This window comes from Muntiacus reevesi, chromosome 20, assembly GCF_963930625.1.
Source record: "Muntiacus reevesi chromosome 20, mMunRee1.1, whole genome shotgun sequence".
Lineage (NCBI taxonomy): Eukaryota > Metazoa > Chordata > Mammalia > Artiodactyla > Cervidae > Muntiacus > Muntiacus reevesi.
The window spans coordinates 28,351,610-28,369,329 of record NC_089268.1 but is presented as its reverse complement, the minus strand read 5'-3'; the positions used below and the strand labels follow the sequence as shown (position 1 = coordinate 28,369,329).

The window sequence follows — 17,720 nt, the reverse complement described above, 5'->3', positions numbered from 1 at the left end:
GATTGCCCCCTCTGAATACTGGGCCTAGGGCCAGTTGCAGTTCTTGCTTGTCACGTGGTTTCCTGGCTTATCTGGGAAAGGGGAGGAGCAAGGTCCAGAGTCAAAACTCTGCTCCAAGCCCTGGGTTAACCAAAAAGGAGCAGGCAGGCAGGCGGGTCTGAACCCCTCGGGTCCTCCAGCCATGAGGCTCCTCTGGGGTCTGATCTGGGCGTCTGGCTTCTTCGCCTTATCCCTGCAGAAGCCCAGGTCCTGGAGGCAGGATGTGGGAAGCTTGAACAGGGCCAGGGCTGGCTAGGGGAGAGTGGGCTCAGAGGGTCCTGATTCGGGGGGAGGGGTGGAGGCTGGCTGCTGACTCGCACCTGTTCTTCCCAGGTTGCTCCTGTTTTCTCCTTCTGTGGTTCGCATAGGGGTCCCCCTGTCTGTGGCTGTGAAACTCCAGGATGCTCCTTCAGGACAGGTGGTGAGAGGATCCGTGTTCCTGAGGAACCCATCCCACGTTAATGAGCTCTGCTCCCGGAAGGTGGATTTCAGCCTCAGCACAGACAGAGACTTCATACTCCTCAACCTCCCGGTAACAGCCCTACTCCCTCCTGTTGCCGCCCAGGGCCTCCCCTTCTGTTCTCCTCTGTCTTCTTGGAAACATCTTTGTCTTCTCATCCCCCTGCTCCCTTCCTCCCCTCCCACCCCTGTGGTACTTTGTCTTTTAGTCTGTCTTTTCCCTTCTGCTCTGTCTCTGACCCACTCCCTGTCCCTCTCCTCACAGATTCTGCAGGAACGGGCCAGGATCTGTCGTCTCCATCTCCTCCGCGGAGCCCCCGAGGTCCAGCTGATGGTGCAGTCATCATGGCTAAGGGACTCTCTGTCCAAACAGACAGACACGCAGGGTGTCAACCTGCTGTTCTCCTCTCGCCGGGGGCACCTCTTTCTGCAGACTGACCAGCCCGTTTATAACCCTGGCCAGCGGGGTGAGTCTCGGCGCCAGGGCCTCCACCTTTCATGCCTTCCAGCCACTTGAGTGAGGTATAACCTGAAGCCCCTCACAGGAAGGCTGCTTTGCAGACATTTGTTCTCCTTCCCTTCACTTTCTGGGAGGGGGTGAGGGGTCCAGGGCTCACCCCCTCGTGGCTTCTGCTCACCTCCTCATCCTATATTTCCAGTTCGCTACCGAGTCTTTGCTCTGGATCAGAAGATGCGTCCGGCCACTGACATCCTCACGGTCACGGTGGAGGTGAGCCCCCAACCTCTGACCTTCCTAATGGGCCAGGGCTGCTGAACTGGCTTCTGACCATGACTGCTTCACTCCCATTGCAGAACTCTCAAGGCTTCCGTGTGCAGAAAAGGGAAGTGGTTGCTCCCTCCTCCATCTTCCAGGACAACTTTTTGATCCCAGACATCTCAGAGTGAGTATTTCCTCCCAGGGACTGCCCCCAACGATACTTCTGTAACTCCCACTTTCCCAAGTTGGCCAACTACATACTGCACATGGTCTAGTCCTGAGCTCCCTCAGCCCCTGGATAGCCCCATAGTCTCTTCCTAGGGAGCTGGGTCTCTGGCTGTCAGTGGACCTCTTGCATGAGTGGGCTGAGTCTCTTCCTTGTCCGTCCTCAGGCCAGGAACATGGAAAATCTCAGCCCGATTCTCAGACAGCCTGGATTCCAATAGCAGCACCCAGTTTGAGGTGAAGAAATACGGTGAGAGCTGGAGATGGGAGGGACAAGTGCCCCTCTTCTGCTAGGAGGAAAGAGAGGAGCAGAGGTGGGGGGTGCAGGGCCAGGGAAGGGAGACGCGGCTACCACAGCCCCGAGGGGAGGGAAATATCTTAAGGGTCCTTTCATGAGAGTCTGATCTGCCCTCCCTTTGCTCTGGGTCAGTTCTTCCCAACTTTGAGGTGAAGATCATCCCTGAAAATTCCTACATCCTGACGACGCCTGGCTTTCTTAGTGACATCCAAGTGATCATCCAGGCCAGGTAACTCCCCCTTGCTCATGGTCCCTCACACTGGGCCTGGTGCCAGGACGCCCCATGCAGTGTGAACGTGCTGTGGAACCCCACTTCCCTCCCTCGCCTCAGCCCTCAGCCCCTCTTCCGAATCTCTCCTTGGTGGCAGGTACATCTACGGGAAGCCAGTGCAGGGGGTGGCATATGTGCGCTTTGGGCTCCTGGGTGAGGACGGTGAAAAGACTTTCCTGCGGGGCCTGGAGAGTCAAACCAAGGTAGGAAGGAGGGTTGAGGTGCATGAGGTGGGTGAGGAGAGTGAGGCAGCGTGAGGAGGTGAGGTGGGAAACTCGAGTCTCATCCTCTGTCCTGTCTTCTTCTTTGCCCCAGCTGGTGGATGGCCAGTGCCAAATTTCCCTCCAAAAGGCTGAGTTTCAGGGTGTGCTGGAGAAGCTTCATATTAGCATTAACGACCTCCCAGGTCTGCGCCTCTATGTTGCGGCAGCCGTTATTGAGTCTCCAGGTGAGTGGCTTTCCCTGATTTTAACCCTGGACCCTCACCTCTGACCTCCGAGCTGACCCTATGTTCTCTAGCACCAACACCACCCTGCTTCCTCTCAGCTGGGACACAAAGTCAGGAAAGACCCAGAAGACTGTGACTCTACAGCTCCATTTCTGGGCTTTTTCTGGGGAAGGGGTCCTTCCATCATCTCAATGTATTATTTTTCACCCATCGACCCACCCATCCCTCCATCCATCCATGCATTCCTCCATCAATCCACCCATCCCTGCATCCATCTACTGATCCATCCATCTAATCACTCATCCATCTAGCATCCACCCATCCATCCATCTCTCCCTCTGTCCATCACACGTCCCTCCATCCCTTCATCCATCCATCCATCCGTCCATCCATCATTCCATCCATCCATCCTTCCAGCCACCCAACCCCTCCTTGCATCCATCTATCAATCCATCCACCAATCCATCCATCTATCCATCATCCACATAGCTATCACCAGAGCCGTTTATTATACACTATCTGTGTGAAATGTCCTGTGGTGGCCTCAGGAAACCTAGAGATGAACAGAAGGCAGTTTGTGCCCTGAAGTGTTCAGCCTTATGGGTGGGAAACACTAGAGGTCCCTCTCCCCACCCCCAGCCCTCCTTTTCCTCTCTTCCCATGTCTCCATGTCCACCTCTGTCCACCCTATATCTTGCAGGAGGAGAGTTGGAGGAGGCAGAGCTCACGTCCTGGCATTTCGTGTCATCTCCCTTCTCCTTGGATCTAAGCAAAACCAAGCAGCAGCTTATACCTGGGGTCCCCTTCCTGCTGCAGGTTTCTTCTGGAAGGGGGAGGATGAGCAGTGGGGGCAGGGAGTGGAGGACAGGAGGGCGCAGTGTCCCACTGACTGCACCCTTCCCTCTGCCCCTCCCTGTTTACCTAGGCCCTGGTCCGTGACATGTCAGGCTCCCCAGCCTCTGGCATCCCCGTCAAAGTGTCTGCCAAGTTGTTTTCTGGATCTACTTCTAAAAACGAGGACTTTGAACGGAACACAGATGGGAGCGGCCAAGTCATTGTTTCCATTGGTGTTCCTCCGACCATCTCAGAAATGCAGCTCTCGGTAGAACCCAACTCTCACGGGAGTGGGTGGGCTAGGAGAGAAGCTTCCCAGGCTGGCTGATGGAGGGGGGGAAGCTGGATGTCTGGGCCCTTTCCATTGACCCTGCGACCCCTGACCTCTCTCCAGGTGTCTGCAGGCTCCCCACACCCTGCCATAGGCAGTCTCACCGTGAAAGCCCCCCTGTCCAGAAGCTCTGGGTTTCTGTCCATTGAGTGGCGGAATCCTCGACCTCTTAAAGTTGGAGAGACTCTTAACCTAAACCTGCAGGCCGTGGGCATCAGTGGGAGCTTCTCACACTTCTACTACATGGTGCGCATGACTGGGCTACAGGAGAGGACAGGGGTGGGAGGGTCTCAAGCAGGAAGGAGCCCTCAGGGTGGGTGGCGGTCTCAGGGCTGAGGATTAGCAGTGAGGAGCACCCTGCTCTCCCCCAGATCCTGTCCCGGGGCCAGATCGTGTCTGTCCATCGAGAGCCCAAGAGACACCTGACCTCCATCTCCGTGTTTGTGGACCATCACCTGGTGCCCTCCTTCCACCTCGTGGCCTTCTACTATCATGGGGGCGTCCCAGTGGCCAACTCCCTGAGAGTGGATGTCCAGGCTGGAACCTGTGAGGGGAAGGTAACTGGCATCGGAAGAGATGGTGTGTGTGCGTGTGCTGGGAGGATTAAGAGAGAAGACTGGATGACTGCAAATGGGGTGATTTAGCTTGGGGTGCACTGAGGATGCACAAGACTGAAAGAATTCTCCCTACCCTGACTGCCCGCCCACCTGCCACCTCTGCCAGCTGGAGCTGAACGTGGACAGTTCCAAGGCGTATCGTCCTGGGGACACTGTAAAACTCAACCTGCAAACAGAGTCTCGAGCCCTGGTGGCCCTGGGAGCTGTGGACACGGCACTGTATGCTGTGGGTGGCAAGGCCCACAAACCCCTCGACATGGTCAAGGTTGGTCAAGTCCTCTCTCTGATCCTCCCTTCCCTCTGAGGCTCATCCTCCTGCTGCCCGAAGCCCATGCCAGCCACTAGAACTCACTCAGCTGGACTGCTCCCAGTCCTCCCTCGAGCCGTGGCCCCGGTGGCCTCTGTTTCCACTCTCTGTGTCTCTCTTGTACTTGTCTGGACCCTGCCCTCTCAACTGCAGTTGAGTATGCAATCGTGGCCACAGTCCACAGGCCACAGTCTCTCTTGTCTCTGCAGCATCTCTCCTTTTCTCACCAGGTCTTCGAAGCTCTGAACAGCTATGACCTTGGCTGTGGTCCCGGTGGTGGAGACAGTGCCCCTCAAGTGTTCAAGTCAGCTGGTCTGGCCTTTTCTGATGGAGACCATCAGACTGAAATCAGAAAGAGTGAGGACAGAGGAGGAAGAGGAGTGGGTGGTGGGAGGATAAGGAAGAAGGAGGGGCCTGAGGGGGAAAGACAGGAAAAGGAGGGGTGGGAAGGGCTGGGCTGCGAGTGGGAGACTCAGAGGGGAGTGGGAGGCCCTGCACCCTCTGGCTGACTGCAGTCCTGGTCTCTACCAGGTCTGAGCTGTCCGAAGGAGTCAAAGCCTCGGAAAAAGAGAAACGTAAACTTCCAAAAGGCAATTAATGAGATGCGTGAGTTGAGGGTGTCCATGAAATTCTCTAGGGCATCCCTGGTGGCTCAGATAGTAAAGATGTTTGCAATGCATGAGACTTGGGTTCGATCCCTGGGTTGGAAAGGTCCCATGAACAAGGGGATGGCTACCAGCTCCAGTATTCTTGCCTGGAGAATTCCATGGACAGAGGAGACTAGTGGGTTACAGGCCATGGATCAAAAAGAGTCAGACACACCTAAGCAACTAAGACACATGAAGTTTTCCACTTGGGCCCAAGGGTCAGGATACAGGTCTGCCTGTTGGCTCCTCTGATCTCGAGTGAGCCAGGATATGGTGTCCGGACTAGAAATCCAGACACCCTAGTTCTGGGGTGAGACCCAGGGCGGTGGGAGGTGCTCTGTTTTCACCACCCTCAAGTCCCTGGTCTCAGGGTAAGTCCTGGTACATCTAGAGGTCGGGCTGGGGGATGAGGTGTGCCTCACGCTGACCCTCACCTGGTCCTGCAGTGGGCCAGTACACTTCCCCCGAAGACAAGCGCTGCTGCCTGGGTGGGCTGACACGGCTGCCCATGGCGCATACTTGTAAGCAGCGGGCGGACCGGGTAGAGCCGCCGGCCTGCCGCGAGCCCTTCCTGTCCTGCTGCCAGTTTGCTGAGAGCCTGCGCAAGAAGGCCTGGACCAGGGGCCAGGTGGGCCTGGCCCGAGGTGAGGAGCTGGGTGGGGCTGGGGGACTGGCCGGGGCCCCTGGAGGGTCAGGACGGCCTTCTCATCACAGACCTGCATGGTGTTCTCCCCGCAGCCATGGAGCTCCTGTGGGAGGAGGACCTGATCGAAGAGGATGACATCCCCGTGCGCAGCTTCTTCCCTGAGAACTGGCTTTGGAAAGTGGAAGAAGTGGACCGCTCATCCCAGTGAGGGCGCACGCGGGGCCTGGCCTTGTCTCTGGGCTGTGTCTGGGGCCTGCCCAGCGTGTGACCCAGCTTCTCACCTTTCCCACCGCAGATTGCGACTGCTGCTCCCAGACTCTCTGACCACGTGGGAGATCCACGGCGTGAGCCTGTCCAAAAGCACAGGTGCGGTCACCCTGCTGGGGCCCTTGGCCTCCCTCTTCCATGCTCCCTGGACGGAGGCTCCCTACTTGGTCCTTTGCTCTTGGTACAGGAAGGAGGAGCAGAGACCTGGAGATGTCTGCATGCCGAACATAGGGCCAAAAGCCAGAGAGCAGCTGGCAGGGATGGGTGGGAAGTGGGGGGACCAGGGGCAGCCCCTGCCCCTCACCGCTGGGATCCCCTGGGTGTGATGCCCCCAGGCCTCTCATATGTTCCCACTGTTCATCAGGCTTGTGTGTGGCCACCCCGGCCAGACTCCGAGTGTTCCGTGAATTCCATATGCACCTCCGCCTGCCGCTCTCTGTCCGCCGCTTTGAGCAGCTCGAGCTGCGACCAGTCCTCTACAACTACCTGGATAGAGATCTGACCGTGAGGCCCCTTGGGGGCTGACCGCACGGTGGTGGAGGGGATGGGGCAGGTGAGGGGTGGGGAGGCTAACTGGGCTGGGACTCTGGCCCTCCCTGTCTTCCTGCCCCCAGGTGAGCGTCCACGTGTCCCCAGTGGAGGGGCTGTGCCTGGCCGGGGGCGGAGGGCTCGCTCAGCAGGTGCAGGTGCCCGCGGGCTCTGCCCGGCCCGTTGGCTTCTCTGTGGTGCCCATCGCAGCTGCTGCCGTGTCCCTGAAGGTGGTGGCTCGAGGATCCTTAGATTTTCCTGTGGGGGACGCAATATCTAAGATTCTACAGGTCGAGGTGAATGGACCCCCCTGAGTCTAGGTCCCCAGCTCCCAGATTCACCCCCTACTCCGGCCCTCTCTCTGCATCAGGCCTGAGGCCACCCCCAAACCCAACGCTTTGGTTCATTTGCATCTCCCACAATTCTGGCCCGACTGTGTTCCTGAAGTTCCAACTCCAGGTCCTGAGGCGGGTGCACTGGGAGGGGCAGGCTGTAGCCTGTGTGGTCTCTCACAGCTACGTTTCCTCTCCACAGAGAGAAGGGGCCATTCACAGGGAGGAGTTGGTCTATGAACTCAACCCCCTGGGTGAGAGACCTCCACTCACAGACATCAGTGTCCTGGGGGGTGGTGGGGGGCAGAGGGTGTGGACAGCAGGACAGACCACTGATTCCCCTCATCTTCCCAGACCCCCGAGGCCGGACCTTGGAAATTCCTGGCAACTCTGATCCCAATATTATCCCTGAAGGAGATTTCAAGAGTTTCGTCAGAGTCACAGGTGGGAGTGTCCTCCAGTCTGTTCCTGGTGGCCACCCTTGGATTCATGTGAAGCCTGGGCACTCTGTTTGATCCCGAGACTCCATGGACCTCCAACCCTGGCCCCCAGATCTGCAGTCTGACCCTCCATCCTGTCCCTCCCCATAGCCTCGGATCCACTGGAGGTGTTTGGCTCTGAGGGGGCCTTGTCACCAGGAGGCGTGGCCTCCCTCCTGAGGCTTCCCCAAGGCTGCGGGGAACAAACCATGACGCTGTTGGCTCCAACACTGGCTGCTTCCCGCTACCTAGACAAGACCGAGCAGTGGAGCATGCTGCCCCCTGAGACCAAGGACCGTGCCGTGGATCTCATCCAGAAAGGTTCTGAGGGCAGCGGCAAGCAGGAGTGGGGGCCTGGAGAGGGCAATTAATGGTAGCTGGGCAGCTCAGGTGGCCAGAGTAGGGAAGAGAGATGCGGTCCCCAGTGGAAATGGAGAGCGTGGCCTGGGCACAGCTGTGGGGTGTCGGTGTGACCTCAGCCGCCTCTCCTCTCCAAGGCTACACGCGGATCCAGGAGTTTCGAAAAGGAGATGGTTCCTATGGGGCTTGGTTACATCGGGACAGTAGCACCTGGTGAGTTTGGGGGAGTGTCCTGGGTGTGTGGGAGGGGCCAGGGCTGGTGGGGGCAGAGGCAGCTATTATGGTGGGGCAAATAGCTAGGAGCCACCAGGAGTGGGGCCCTCCCCCATATAGGGACCAGTGGCTATCGCCAGAAATGCTTTCCTCCCCTCTAGGCTCACGGCCTTTGTGCTAAGGATACTGAGTTTGGCCCAGGATCAGGTGGGCGGCTCTCTTGAAAAGCTGCAGGAGACGGCCATGTGGCTGCTGTCCCAGCAACGGGATGATGGCTCATTCCACGACGCCTGTCCTGTAATCCACAGGGAGATGCAGGTATGGGGCTGGGAGGCTGGGCCAAGGGCACAGGAGGGATGAGTCGCCCTGCCCCTCCACACTCGTGGTTGATGCCTCCTTTTCTCCCCACTTCAACCAGGGAGGCTTAGTGGGAAGCGATGAGACTGTGGCGCTCACAGCCTTCGTGGTCATCGCCCTTCACCACGGGCTGGCGGTCTTCCCAGACAAGAATTCAGAGCAGTTGAGGAGAGTGGTAAGGCACTCGCGTGTTAGCCCTTTGCTGATCCCCTTTCTCCTCAGGAAGCCAGTGCACAGACCTTCACCTCCCCCTTTCTTCCAGGAAAATTCCATCTCAAGAGCAAACACCTTCTTGGGGGCAAAAGTAACTTCTGGGCTCCTGGGCTCCCACGCCTCCGCCATCACGGCCTACGCCCTGTCGCTGACTGAGGCCCCCGAACACCTGCGGAGTGTTGCCCACAACAACCTCATGGCCATGGCCCAGGACATTGGTGGTGAGGGGGTCCTGGCAGTGAACTGGGGCTTGGGAGAGCTTGAGACCCCCGAGTGTGTCCAAAGGGAGAAATGGAATGAATGGAGGCCCTCGGAGGAAATCAGAGCGGAAGCGGTGGTGACTGGGAAATCAGGAGAAACTAAAGGGGCGGCGTCAAAGGCCCAGACAACTAAGATTCTCCCCCGTTCACCTGTGGGTCTTCTTTCACCCAGATAAGCTGTACTGGGGCTCAGTCACTACTTCTCCAAGCAACGTCCTGTCACCCACTCTGGCTCCTCACAGCCCAGCAGACCCCATTCCCCAGGTTCCAGCCATGTCAATTGAAACCACGGCCTACGGCCTGTTACACCTGCTGCTATGGGAGGGCAAGGCTGAACTGGCTGACCAGGCTGCATCCTGGCTGACCCGCCAAGGCAGCTTCCAAGGGGGATACCGCAGCACCCAGGTAGGGGCTGTCCTGGGGTTCTAGGGTGGCTGGTCCTGAGACCGAGTACCTGAGTCCTGGCCCATTTTCCCCAGGACACTGTTATAGCTCTGGATGCCCTGTCTGCATACTGGATCGCGTCCCACACCACCGAGGAGAAGGGGCTCAATGTGACCCTCAGCTCCTTGGGCCGCAGTGGGCTCAAGTCCCATGTGTTGCAGCTGACCAACCACCAAGTTCACAGGCTGGAGGAGGAGCTGCAGGTGAACCATGCCCTCACCTGGGTGACCAGGATATCTGGGCTTCCCTCGGCCAGGCCAGAAGCCATCCCCCTGTGCCACCCCTGATGAATACCCATGGCCCCTCTTTCTGATAACTCTGTGGGAAGACTTACAGGATTTGTGACCTGTAGCAAGTCACAATCTCTGAGCTTCTTTATCTGATCTGAAAATGATTCATGCAGCATCTACAGAGTGTTTAGGAGATGGTGGCGAGAGAACGCGGGTGAAGGTAGAAAGTGTTGAAAAGTGAGGTGGGGAGAGGAGGTTGAGGTATTTTGGTGGAGGAGGTAAGTTGAAGCAGCAGTGTGCCCTTCTGACATCTCTTTCCCTTTTCTGCTTGTGACAGTTTTCCCTGGGAAGCAAGATTAACGTGGAGGTGGGAGGAAACAGCAAAGGAACGTTGAAGGTGAGTGCTGGTGGCACTGGTGGCCAGGGCGATCAGGGTGAAGCTGGGGTGTTGAGTGGGAGACCTGCAGGCAGAGCTCATGGTTTGGGAAGGAGGAGGAGACCCCTGGGTTGCGGTTCCCTGTGCTCTGTCCTGGGCATGTGCCCCTCACTCTGCTCTCCTCCCTCACTAGGCACCTGTCATCCCCTTCAGCCCCTCTGTGCTGATGCTCAAACACTTGGTGCCTCAACCCTAGTGTCTCCCCTGAGCTCTGAGCATCTCTGACGTGGTTGTGCCCCAAACCTTCTCTTCACCCTGTGTCTCCTGTCTGGCTGACAGAGTCCATCCCTGCAGGAGCGCCGTTGCCACTCTGGGGCCCATCTTAGTGGCCCCCACCATGCTAAGCCTCTGCTGGTGACCTGGGAGACTTCTCCTGTTTCTTCCTAGCCCCGCCCACCTCCCCAGTAACTCCTCCTCTGCTTTCTTCCCGGCCCCGCCCACCTCCCCAGTAACTCCTCCTCTGCTTTCTTCCCGGCCCTGCCCACCTCCCCAGTAATTCCTCCTCTGCTTTCTTCCCGGCCCCGCCCACCTCCCCAGTAACTCCTCCTCTGCTTTCTTCCCGGCCCCGCCCACCTCACCAGTAACTCCTCCTCTGCTTTCTTCCCGGCTCCGCCCACCTCCCCAGTAATTCCTCCTCTGCTTTCTTCCCGGCCCTGCCCACCTCCCCAGTAACTCCGCCTCAGCTTTCATTCCAGCCCAGCCCACCTCCCAGCTGGATAAATCCTCTCATGTAGACACATCTCCTAGCTTTGAATGGCCTTCAGGATCTTGTCCCACATGACAAGCTCCTTTTCCTGCTTCAAGCCTGGGCCAGCAGCCTTTACTGAACTTTCCATTAAAGCCTCTTCGGTACTTCTGAACAATGCTTGCCCCCATGCCAGGACCCTGCTCCCCTCTCTCTCTCACCCAACACCTGGGTCCATTTGTATTTCTGTATGGGTCCTGGGGCAGGATGGGATGGGCAGAAGGCCTCAAAGCACTTAGCCCAGGAGCTAAGGGATCCAGAGGCCTTCCATGTGGCTCTGGAGAGAGGTCTGTGGCCCTAAGTGTCCCCATGTCTCCTTCACACCCCTTGATGACCCAGGTTCTTCGAAGCTACAATGTTATGGACATGACAAACACGACCTGCCAGGATCTTCAGATTGAAGTGACAGTCATGGGCCATGTCGAGTACACGAGTGAGTGTTGGGGTCACAGGCTGTGGGTCTCTGAGGGGCTGGTGCCAGGGCTGAGCCACAGTGCTGTCCCCTGGCAGTGGAGGCTGAGGAGGACTACCAGGAATACGAGTATGAGGACTCTCCAGCGGGGGATGACCCCGAGGCCCACTCCCAGCCTGTGACACCCCTGCAGCTATTTGACGGTCGGAGGAACCGCCGTAGGAGGGAGGCCCCCAAGGCAGCTGAGGAACGGGAATCCAGGGTGCAGTACTCTGTGTGCATCTGGTGAGCCCTGGGGTGGCCCTGGACATGTGGGTGCTGCTGGGCTGGGAGAGGGACGCAGGGCCGAGGTTGGGGCCGGGTGTCTACAGCCTGGCACCAGGCGTGGGGGGACCCAGACAACAGGCACGTGTCTCCACAGGCGGACTGGCAAGGTGGGGCTGTCGGGCATGGCCATTGCGGACATCACCCTCCTGAGTGGATTCCATGCCCTGCGGGCTGACCTGGAGAAGGTGTGACCAGCCACCCAGAGGGGCGCTTGTGCCCCAGGGGCCCGGCCCCATCCCCGCGGTAACCCCAGTTGCTGAGCCCTGTGATGTGCAGGGCGGCCGGGGGCTTCCTCCGTGTGACTCCCGGCTCCCGTTCCCCACAGCTGACCTCCCTCCCCGACCGTTACGTGAGCCACTTTGAGACCGAGGGTCCCCACGTCCTGCTGTACTTCGACTCGGTGAGCAAGGAGGGTGACAGAGGGGCGCTGCGCTTCCTGAGCTCGTGTTAGGAGGTCTCCAGGAGGCAGGTGTATCAGCAGCTACTGCTCTGGGAGAGAACTTGTGGTGTGAGCAGGGAGACAGGACAGGAGGGGTCAGAGCCTTGGCCAGGGAGGTTCCCCGCTGCCTGCAGGGAGGTGGGGCTGAGCCCCTTCTGTGTCTTGGGGTCCAGGGCCAGTCAGCCGGGGAGGGCTTGAGAGAGCGCCTTTCTTAATTTGAATTTATTCGTCGTGAGGGACTGCTTTTTTGTTGTTGAACATCCTGGTGTTTTCTGTGTATGATATTCAGGTGTGTGTGTGTTTTTTTTTTTTTTAAATGATGGTGATCATAGGTGAATGTTATTTTTTTTTCCCTTGGCTGTAGTTGACTAACACACAGTTATCAGCACTCTGACGGCCCTCAAATAATTTCTTGAACATTTATTGTAACGTTTGGAGAGAAATGTGCAAAAGGCGTGTTAATACTGTGATACCATTCACCGTGTGTTTGTGGGTCGGGAAGGCCCTCCATGCCCAGTGTGTGCAGAGGGGACAGATCTTGTTGGCTGGAGAAGCTAGGCAGATGAGTCTAGTTGAACACAGTGGAAAATGAGGAAGATGTCAAGTCAGGGAGCTCACCGTGCAGCTTAGGAAGGAAACTCGTGTGGGGTACCAGGCTGGACTGGAGCAGTGTGGCCATAAGGAGAGGAATCAGGGCCTACATGAGTGGCGGGGTCAGAGAGGGCGGCACAGGGCTAGCGCTTGCTGGTACCTAGGGGATAAATGAGGCCTTAGTTGTATCAGTGAGGATATGGAGAGGGTGAGTGGATTTGGAGGGCAGGCAGAGGGAACTGGGAGAGCTTAATACATCCTGTAAAAATCCCAATACAAGAATCAGGCTGAACATTTGGTTCAGGAATCACGCGCCTGCAGAGTCTGGGGAGTGGTGAGACCGCCCCAGGAGAGCACAGAGAAGGGGAAGGGACTGCGCTGGGGCCTGTGCCTCTGGGAGGGACAAGCGGGAAGCTCAGAAATGACCAGGTCAGAATCAGGGGTGGTCTGGAAGGTAGCCCTGAGGGTAGGGAGAGTTTTGTGAAGATGTGTCCGTGAAGTGGGACTCTGTGAAGCCGCTCAGGGCCCCGGAGATGGGTGAGGTCACCATGTGAGCAGTGAAGTCAGCAGAGACCTTGGGGAGCAGTTTTTAGAAATCCCGAGGCTGGAAGGTAACAAATGTTGAAGGACACTGAAGATAAGATCGACCGGAACCAAATAGGCCAAGCAAATCCATCATAGCGGTCTGCAGGGCCCAGAGGTGGGTCCCTGACTCCCTCCCCCCGCCTCCCCCATGGCAGGTCCCCACCTCCCGGGAGTGTGTGGGCTTCGGAGCGGTGCAGGAGGTGCCGGTGGGGCTGGTACAACCAGCCAGCGCCGTCCTGTATGACTACTACAACCCTGGTGAGGCGCCGGGACTCTCGGGAGGGTGGGGTTAGGTGGCAGTGAGGGGGTGGCAAGCGAGTCCTGGGGGTCCATGGACTGGGGAGGCAGGGAGAGGCAAGTGCCCTAATGAACGCCCCTCTCTGCTTTTTCCAGAGCACAAATGTTCTGTGTTTTATGGGGCACCACGTAAGAGCAAACTCTTGTCCACGTTGTGCTCTGCGGATGTCTGCCAGTGTGCTGAGGGTGAGACACCGGACCAGGGATCAGGGGTGGGAAGAGGCTTGGCTGGGGCCTACACGGTCTCACCTGGGCCCCTGACTTCAGGGAAGTGCCCTCGGCAGCGCCGGGCCCTGGAGCGTGGGCAGCAGGACGTGGAGGGTTATCGGATGAAATTCGCCTGCTACTCTCCCCGAGTGGACTACGGTCAGTCTTCCTGCCCAGGCCCTGGCCCTGGCCCTGACCCACCCACCCGCAAGGTCTCTTAGGTTACACCTGCACCTCTCAGGCCCACGGACAGCCTTGTCACTCTGCACTGACCTCCCATCCTCTTAGCCTCGGGATAACTAACCTTCCCTCCCTTCTCTTAAACCCCCCACAGCCTTCCAGGTTAAGGTTCTCCGAGAAGACAGCAGGGCCGCTTTCCGCCTCTTTGAGACCCGTATCACCCAAGTCCTGCATTTCAGTAAGAGGCGGACAATAAGTGGGCAGGGCTGGGGGCCATACTGGGGAGCTGAGGTCTGGCTTTGGGGCCTTGGCGCCTGGAAGAGTGAAACTGCAGCCAGTCTGAGCTCAAAGCCCCTCAACCTCTTCGAAGCCCTGGGCTTGTCCACAGACAGGAGTGCAGTCCCACCTGCCCGCTGGGAGTGGTGAGGGTCAAATGGAGGCTTGGCGCAGAGGCCCCCGGCCCCCCTGCTGTCCTCCCCCTCCTCTTCCCCTCTGATGACTCTGTGGACCTTCTCCCCTCAGCCAAGGATGCCAGGGCCACTGCTGATCAGACCAGAAACTTCCTGGTCCGAGCCTCTTGCCGCCTTCAGTTGGAACCTGGGAAAGAATATCTGATCATGGGTCTGGACGGGGCCACTTACGACCTCAAGGGAGAGTGAGTTTTGGGACCCCTCGGTCTCCTGCTCTGCCCACGCCTCTCTAGGGAAGCGGTCCCTTGTGCCCTCAGAATCCAGGTGCCTCAGGGTCTGCTCCATACCCTCCGCTGACCCCTGCTGACTGCCCCTTTGCCTGCAGCCCCCAGTACCTGCTGGACTCAAACAGCTGGATCGAGGAGATGCCCTCCAAGCGCATGTGCCAGAGCACCCGCCATCGGATACCCTGTGCCCAGCTCAACAGCTTCCTCGAGGAGTATGGTACACAGGGCTGCCAGGTGTGAGGGCGCGCTCTCAGCTTCCCCAGGAGGAGCCGGAGCTGCAGAAAGGTGGTGCCTGGACTCCTGCCGTACCCGGTGCCCTGACCAGAGCCCTAGGCAAAACCAAGGACTCAATAAAGGCCTTTGGCAGCAAAGTGTCCGTGTGTATCTCTAGGACTGAGACCAGCGTCCCCACCACCTGCTCCAGGTTCTGGGGGGTCCAGGCCAGGGTTTGCATCATCTAAGGCTCCCAGAGCCTGGCTGACCCTTGCAGCATCCAGCTCTGCCTGAACCCCACCTTCCCCAGGTGACCCCTTGGGAGCCTGGTGCCACATAGTGACCATGGTGGGCAGCTGACCATGCGCTCAGAGGATCCCGTGTCCACACTGAGACCTCCCTTTCACTCTGCCCGAAGGGCACTCTCTGTGCCTGGCAGCCTGTCACTGGGGCCTCAGGCGGGCACTGCACACCAGGCACCTCAGCCCTTCTGCTTCGTGAGCAGCTCCCCAGCCGCATGCCCCCCACTGTGCTCATGCACGTGCCACTTCTGGGGTCTTGCTTCTGACCGAGACCTGCTCTGTTGAAAGCCCGTTTGACACTGGATCCCTTTATCAGCAACATTACGTAACTTTCCCAGAATTGTGCAATCCTCAGGTCTGATGATGCCTTCATCTAGATACTGATTTCAAACAGACCAAAAGGCCAACTTTGGTGTTTCTTAATACTCTGAGGGAACTGCTGTTCCCCGGGGTCAACCCTCCCCACCTGCCTGCCTAGCTCTCCCCCATTATGGTAGCACCTCTTGGGTCTTCAGGGCTAACCTAGGAATTCATCTAGAGGAATGTGCTGAGGTCATTTCTGAGGGAAACTGAGCTAACTCAGCAGCCTGCCATTCAGTCATTCAATAGGACTTGTGAACGTCTCACTCCAGGCCATGCCCTGTTCCAGATCCCCATCTTGTGTGAATGGTGTGAGGTCAGGGAGCTGCATGGTTCTGTGGGGCCTCTGACCAGTTGGGGGGATGTGAGAAGTGGGCTGGGGAGGCTTCCCGGAGGAGGTGACCTCTAAGTTGGACTGCAGGCTGATGAGTCAAGCAAAGGGAGTAGGAGTAGCTGAAGGTATTTAAGGCAGAAGAAAGAACATAAAAGGCCTCAAGGCTGGGGGCACAACAGAGCCATTTGAGGGGGGAACTGCGTATCATTTATCATGTCTGGAATTAGGATTTGGAGGTGGTGTGGAGGAGACAGGGTTGGCAAGGTACATGGTGTCATTTATGAAGCGGTGTTCGCCAGCAGGCCAGCAGGCCAGGTCACTCTCCGTTTGAACAGAGTCCCCTCCTATTCCAACAAATTTTGAGTAGTTCTGACTGGGGACTTCCCTGGTGGCCCAGCGACTATGACTCTGTGCTACCAATGCAAGGGGCCCAGGTTTGATATCTGCCAAGGGAACTAGTTTTCACATGCCACAAGTAAGGGTTCAAAAGCCTCAAGTGAAAAAAAGAAAAAAATCCTGCATGCTGCAACTTCAGATCTAAGATCCCCAATGCTGCAACTAAGACCATGTGTAACCAAATAAGGTAATTTTTTTTTACAAAAGCGTTCTGAGTTTCTCAGTGTTTCAGAGGCTTCTTAGGGCTATTGTCTACATGGCCTGGTCGTTGCCCGGCAGATCTCTCCCAAAATCTGGTCAGCATATTGGTGCATAGAGCCACGTATGAGAGTCAAACATTCAGCTATGGTTGTGGCAAGACATGGTCTGGGGCCTGAGGTCAACTATGAGGAAGGAGCTGGCTGTTGCTGCCCAACCCCAGACATCCCAAGTTTTCTCCCTCCCAGTCCTGGGCCTGGGTTAGGCTGAGTTGAGCCTCTTCCTTAAGGAACCGCATCTGTGAACTCTTTAGGCTAGTTGGCACCACAGCTGGGATATTGACCCAGGCTCTCTGGTGGCAGAGTCTTGCTCTGGTTAAAGCTCTGAGGTCAGCTGGCAGAGAAAGCATGAGTATTGGGGGATGTGTGAACTCAGGTCAGCTCTAAGCTCTCACCCCACCTCCTAGGTGCCCCAGCCTCCCACTGAGTCCTGCCGCCCCTCTTTAGCATGACCTCTCCTGTGAGTCCTTCATGGCCCCCTCACCCGCAACAGTGGCCCCTGACAGCCCTGCTTAGTCCACTGGGACCCCACCCCTCATGGCAACATCTCCCTGAAGAGGGCTGGGCCCCTGATCCCAGCTGTGGCTATCAAGTTCCTTCCTGAGGACATTGGAATCGATGTGGGGCATCACGCCACTAAAGCCCTCTTGTCCTGGGGCTAGACCCATATTCTGTGGAGTCTAAGCCCCAAAGCAGTCCTCTGCCGCCTGCACCTGGGAGCACAAGCAGCTTGACTGCAGTGGGAGGAGAGGACTGCAGACAATGAGAGGGAGGGGACTTCCCTGGTGGTCCAGTGGTTAAGAATCCACCTGCCAATGAAGAAGAAACGGGTTGGATCCCTGGTCTGGGAAGATCACACATGCTGTGAAGCAACCAGGCCTGTGGGCCCCAAGGACTGAGCCTGAGTTCTAGAGCCCACGAGCCTCAACTACTGAAGCCCACATGCCTAGAGCCTGCACTTCACAACAAGAGAAGCCACTGCAATGAGAAGCCCGAGCATCACAGCTAGAGAGTACCCTCTGCTTACCGCAACTAGAGAAAGCCCAGGCATGGCAATGCAGGCCCATTGCAGCCAATAATAATAAACAAATTAGAGGAGGAACGAAGCATGAGGAAGCAGCCATGTCTCTGGGCTCTTTAGTTCACAATCCCTGGCTTTCTAAGGCCAAGAAGGTCTCTTCTACTTGCCTGCTCTTGGATTTTGTGAGATATCCCTGTATTTGTATAATAATTCTTACTTTTGGTTCAAACTATCTCAAGTGGGTCTCTTGTCCTTGCGTGCAAAGAGCGTCAGGTACAGGGTAAGAGATCCAAACTGGGGAATCATTAAATTCTTCATCTTCAAGTTTTGAGCATAAAAAGAGGCTTATTACTGATGACCCTTGGACTATAGGTATAATCTGGGATAACACATGCAAA

The 17,720-nt window shown here is 57.3% G+C and overlaps 1 protein-coding gene across 4 annotated transcripts; it reads left to right on the top strand.

Annotated features, from left to right (window-relative positions):
• Nucleotides 1-95: 95 nt before the first annotated feature.
• Nucleotides 96-14,835, top strand: LOC136151700 (complement C4). Of its 4 annotated transcripts, XM_065913040.1 has the most exons (41): nt 96-246; nt 373-571; nt 764-965; nt 1,158-1,228; nt 1,312-1,400; nt 1,609-1,691; nt 1,872-1,968; nt 2,108-2,213; nt 2,326-2,458; nt 3,159-3,274; nt 3,384-3,560; nt 3,687-3,869; nt 3,995-4,180; nt 4,347-4,505; nt 4,778-4,904; nt 5,079-5,153; nt 5,641-5,838; nt 5,933-6,044; nt 6,136-6,206; nt 6,472-6,611; nt 6,722-6,931; nt 7,170-7,221; nt 7,322-7,411; nt 7,558-7,767; nt 7,944-8,019; nt 8,181-8,337; nt 8,438-8,551; nt 8,639-8,810; nt 9,022-9,254; nt 9,329-9,496; nt 9,861-9,920; nt 11,044-11,137; nt 11,215-11,401; nt 11,538-11,628; nt 11,769-11,843; nt 13,214-13,316; nt 13,452-13,541; nt 13,623-13,721; nt 13,897-13,980; nt 14,265-14,397; nt 14,538-14,835. In XM_065913040.1, the coding sequence occupies exons 1-41, from the start codon at nt 182-184 to the stop codon at nt 14,677-14,679; spliced, it is 5,229 nt and encodes a 1,742-aa protein (XP_065769112.1). In that variant the 5' UTR covers nt 96-181; the 3' UTR covers nt 14,680-14,835. The 4 variants fall into 4 exon arrangements, with proteins under 4 accessions (XP_065769112.1, XP_065769113.1, XP_065769114.1 ...); XM_065913041.1 differs by lacking the exons at nt 1,609-1,691; nt 1,872-1,968; XM_065913042.1 differs by lacking the exons at nt 2,326-2,458; nt 3,159-3,274.
• Nucleotides 14,836-17,720: the final 2,885 nt, after the last annotated feature.

Coding starts and splice junctions, on each gene's coding strand:
- LOC136151700 (XM_065913040.1), top strand. CDS start 182: ATGAGGCTCCTCTGGGGTCTGATCTGGGCGTCTGGCTTCTTCGCCTTA. Junction 7,768..7,943: donor CGTGGATCTCATCCAGAAAG/GTTCTGAGGGCA, acceptor CTCCTCTCCAAG/GCTACACGCGGATCCAGGAG. Junction 11,402..11,537: donor CAGTACTCTGTGTGCATCTG/GTGAGCCCTGGG, acceptor GTGTCTCCACAG/GCGGACTGGCAAGGTGGGGC.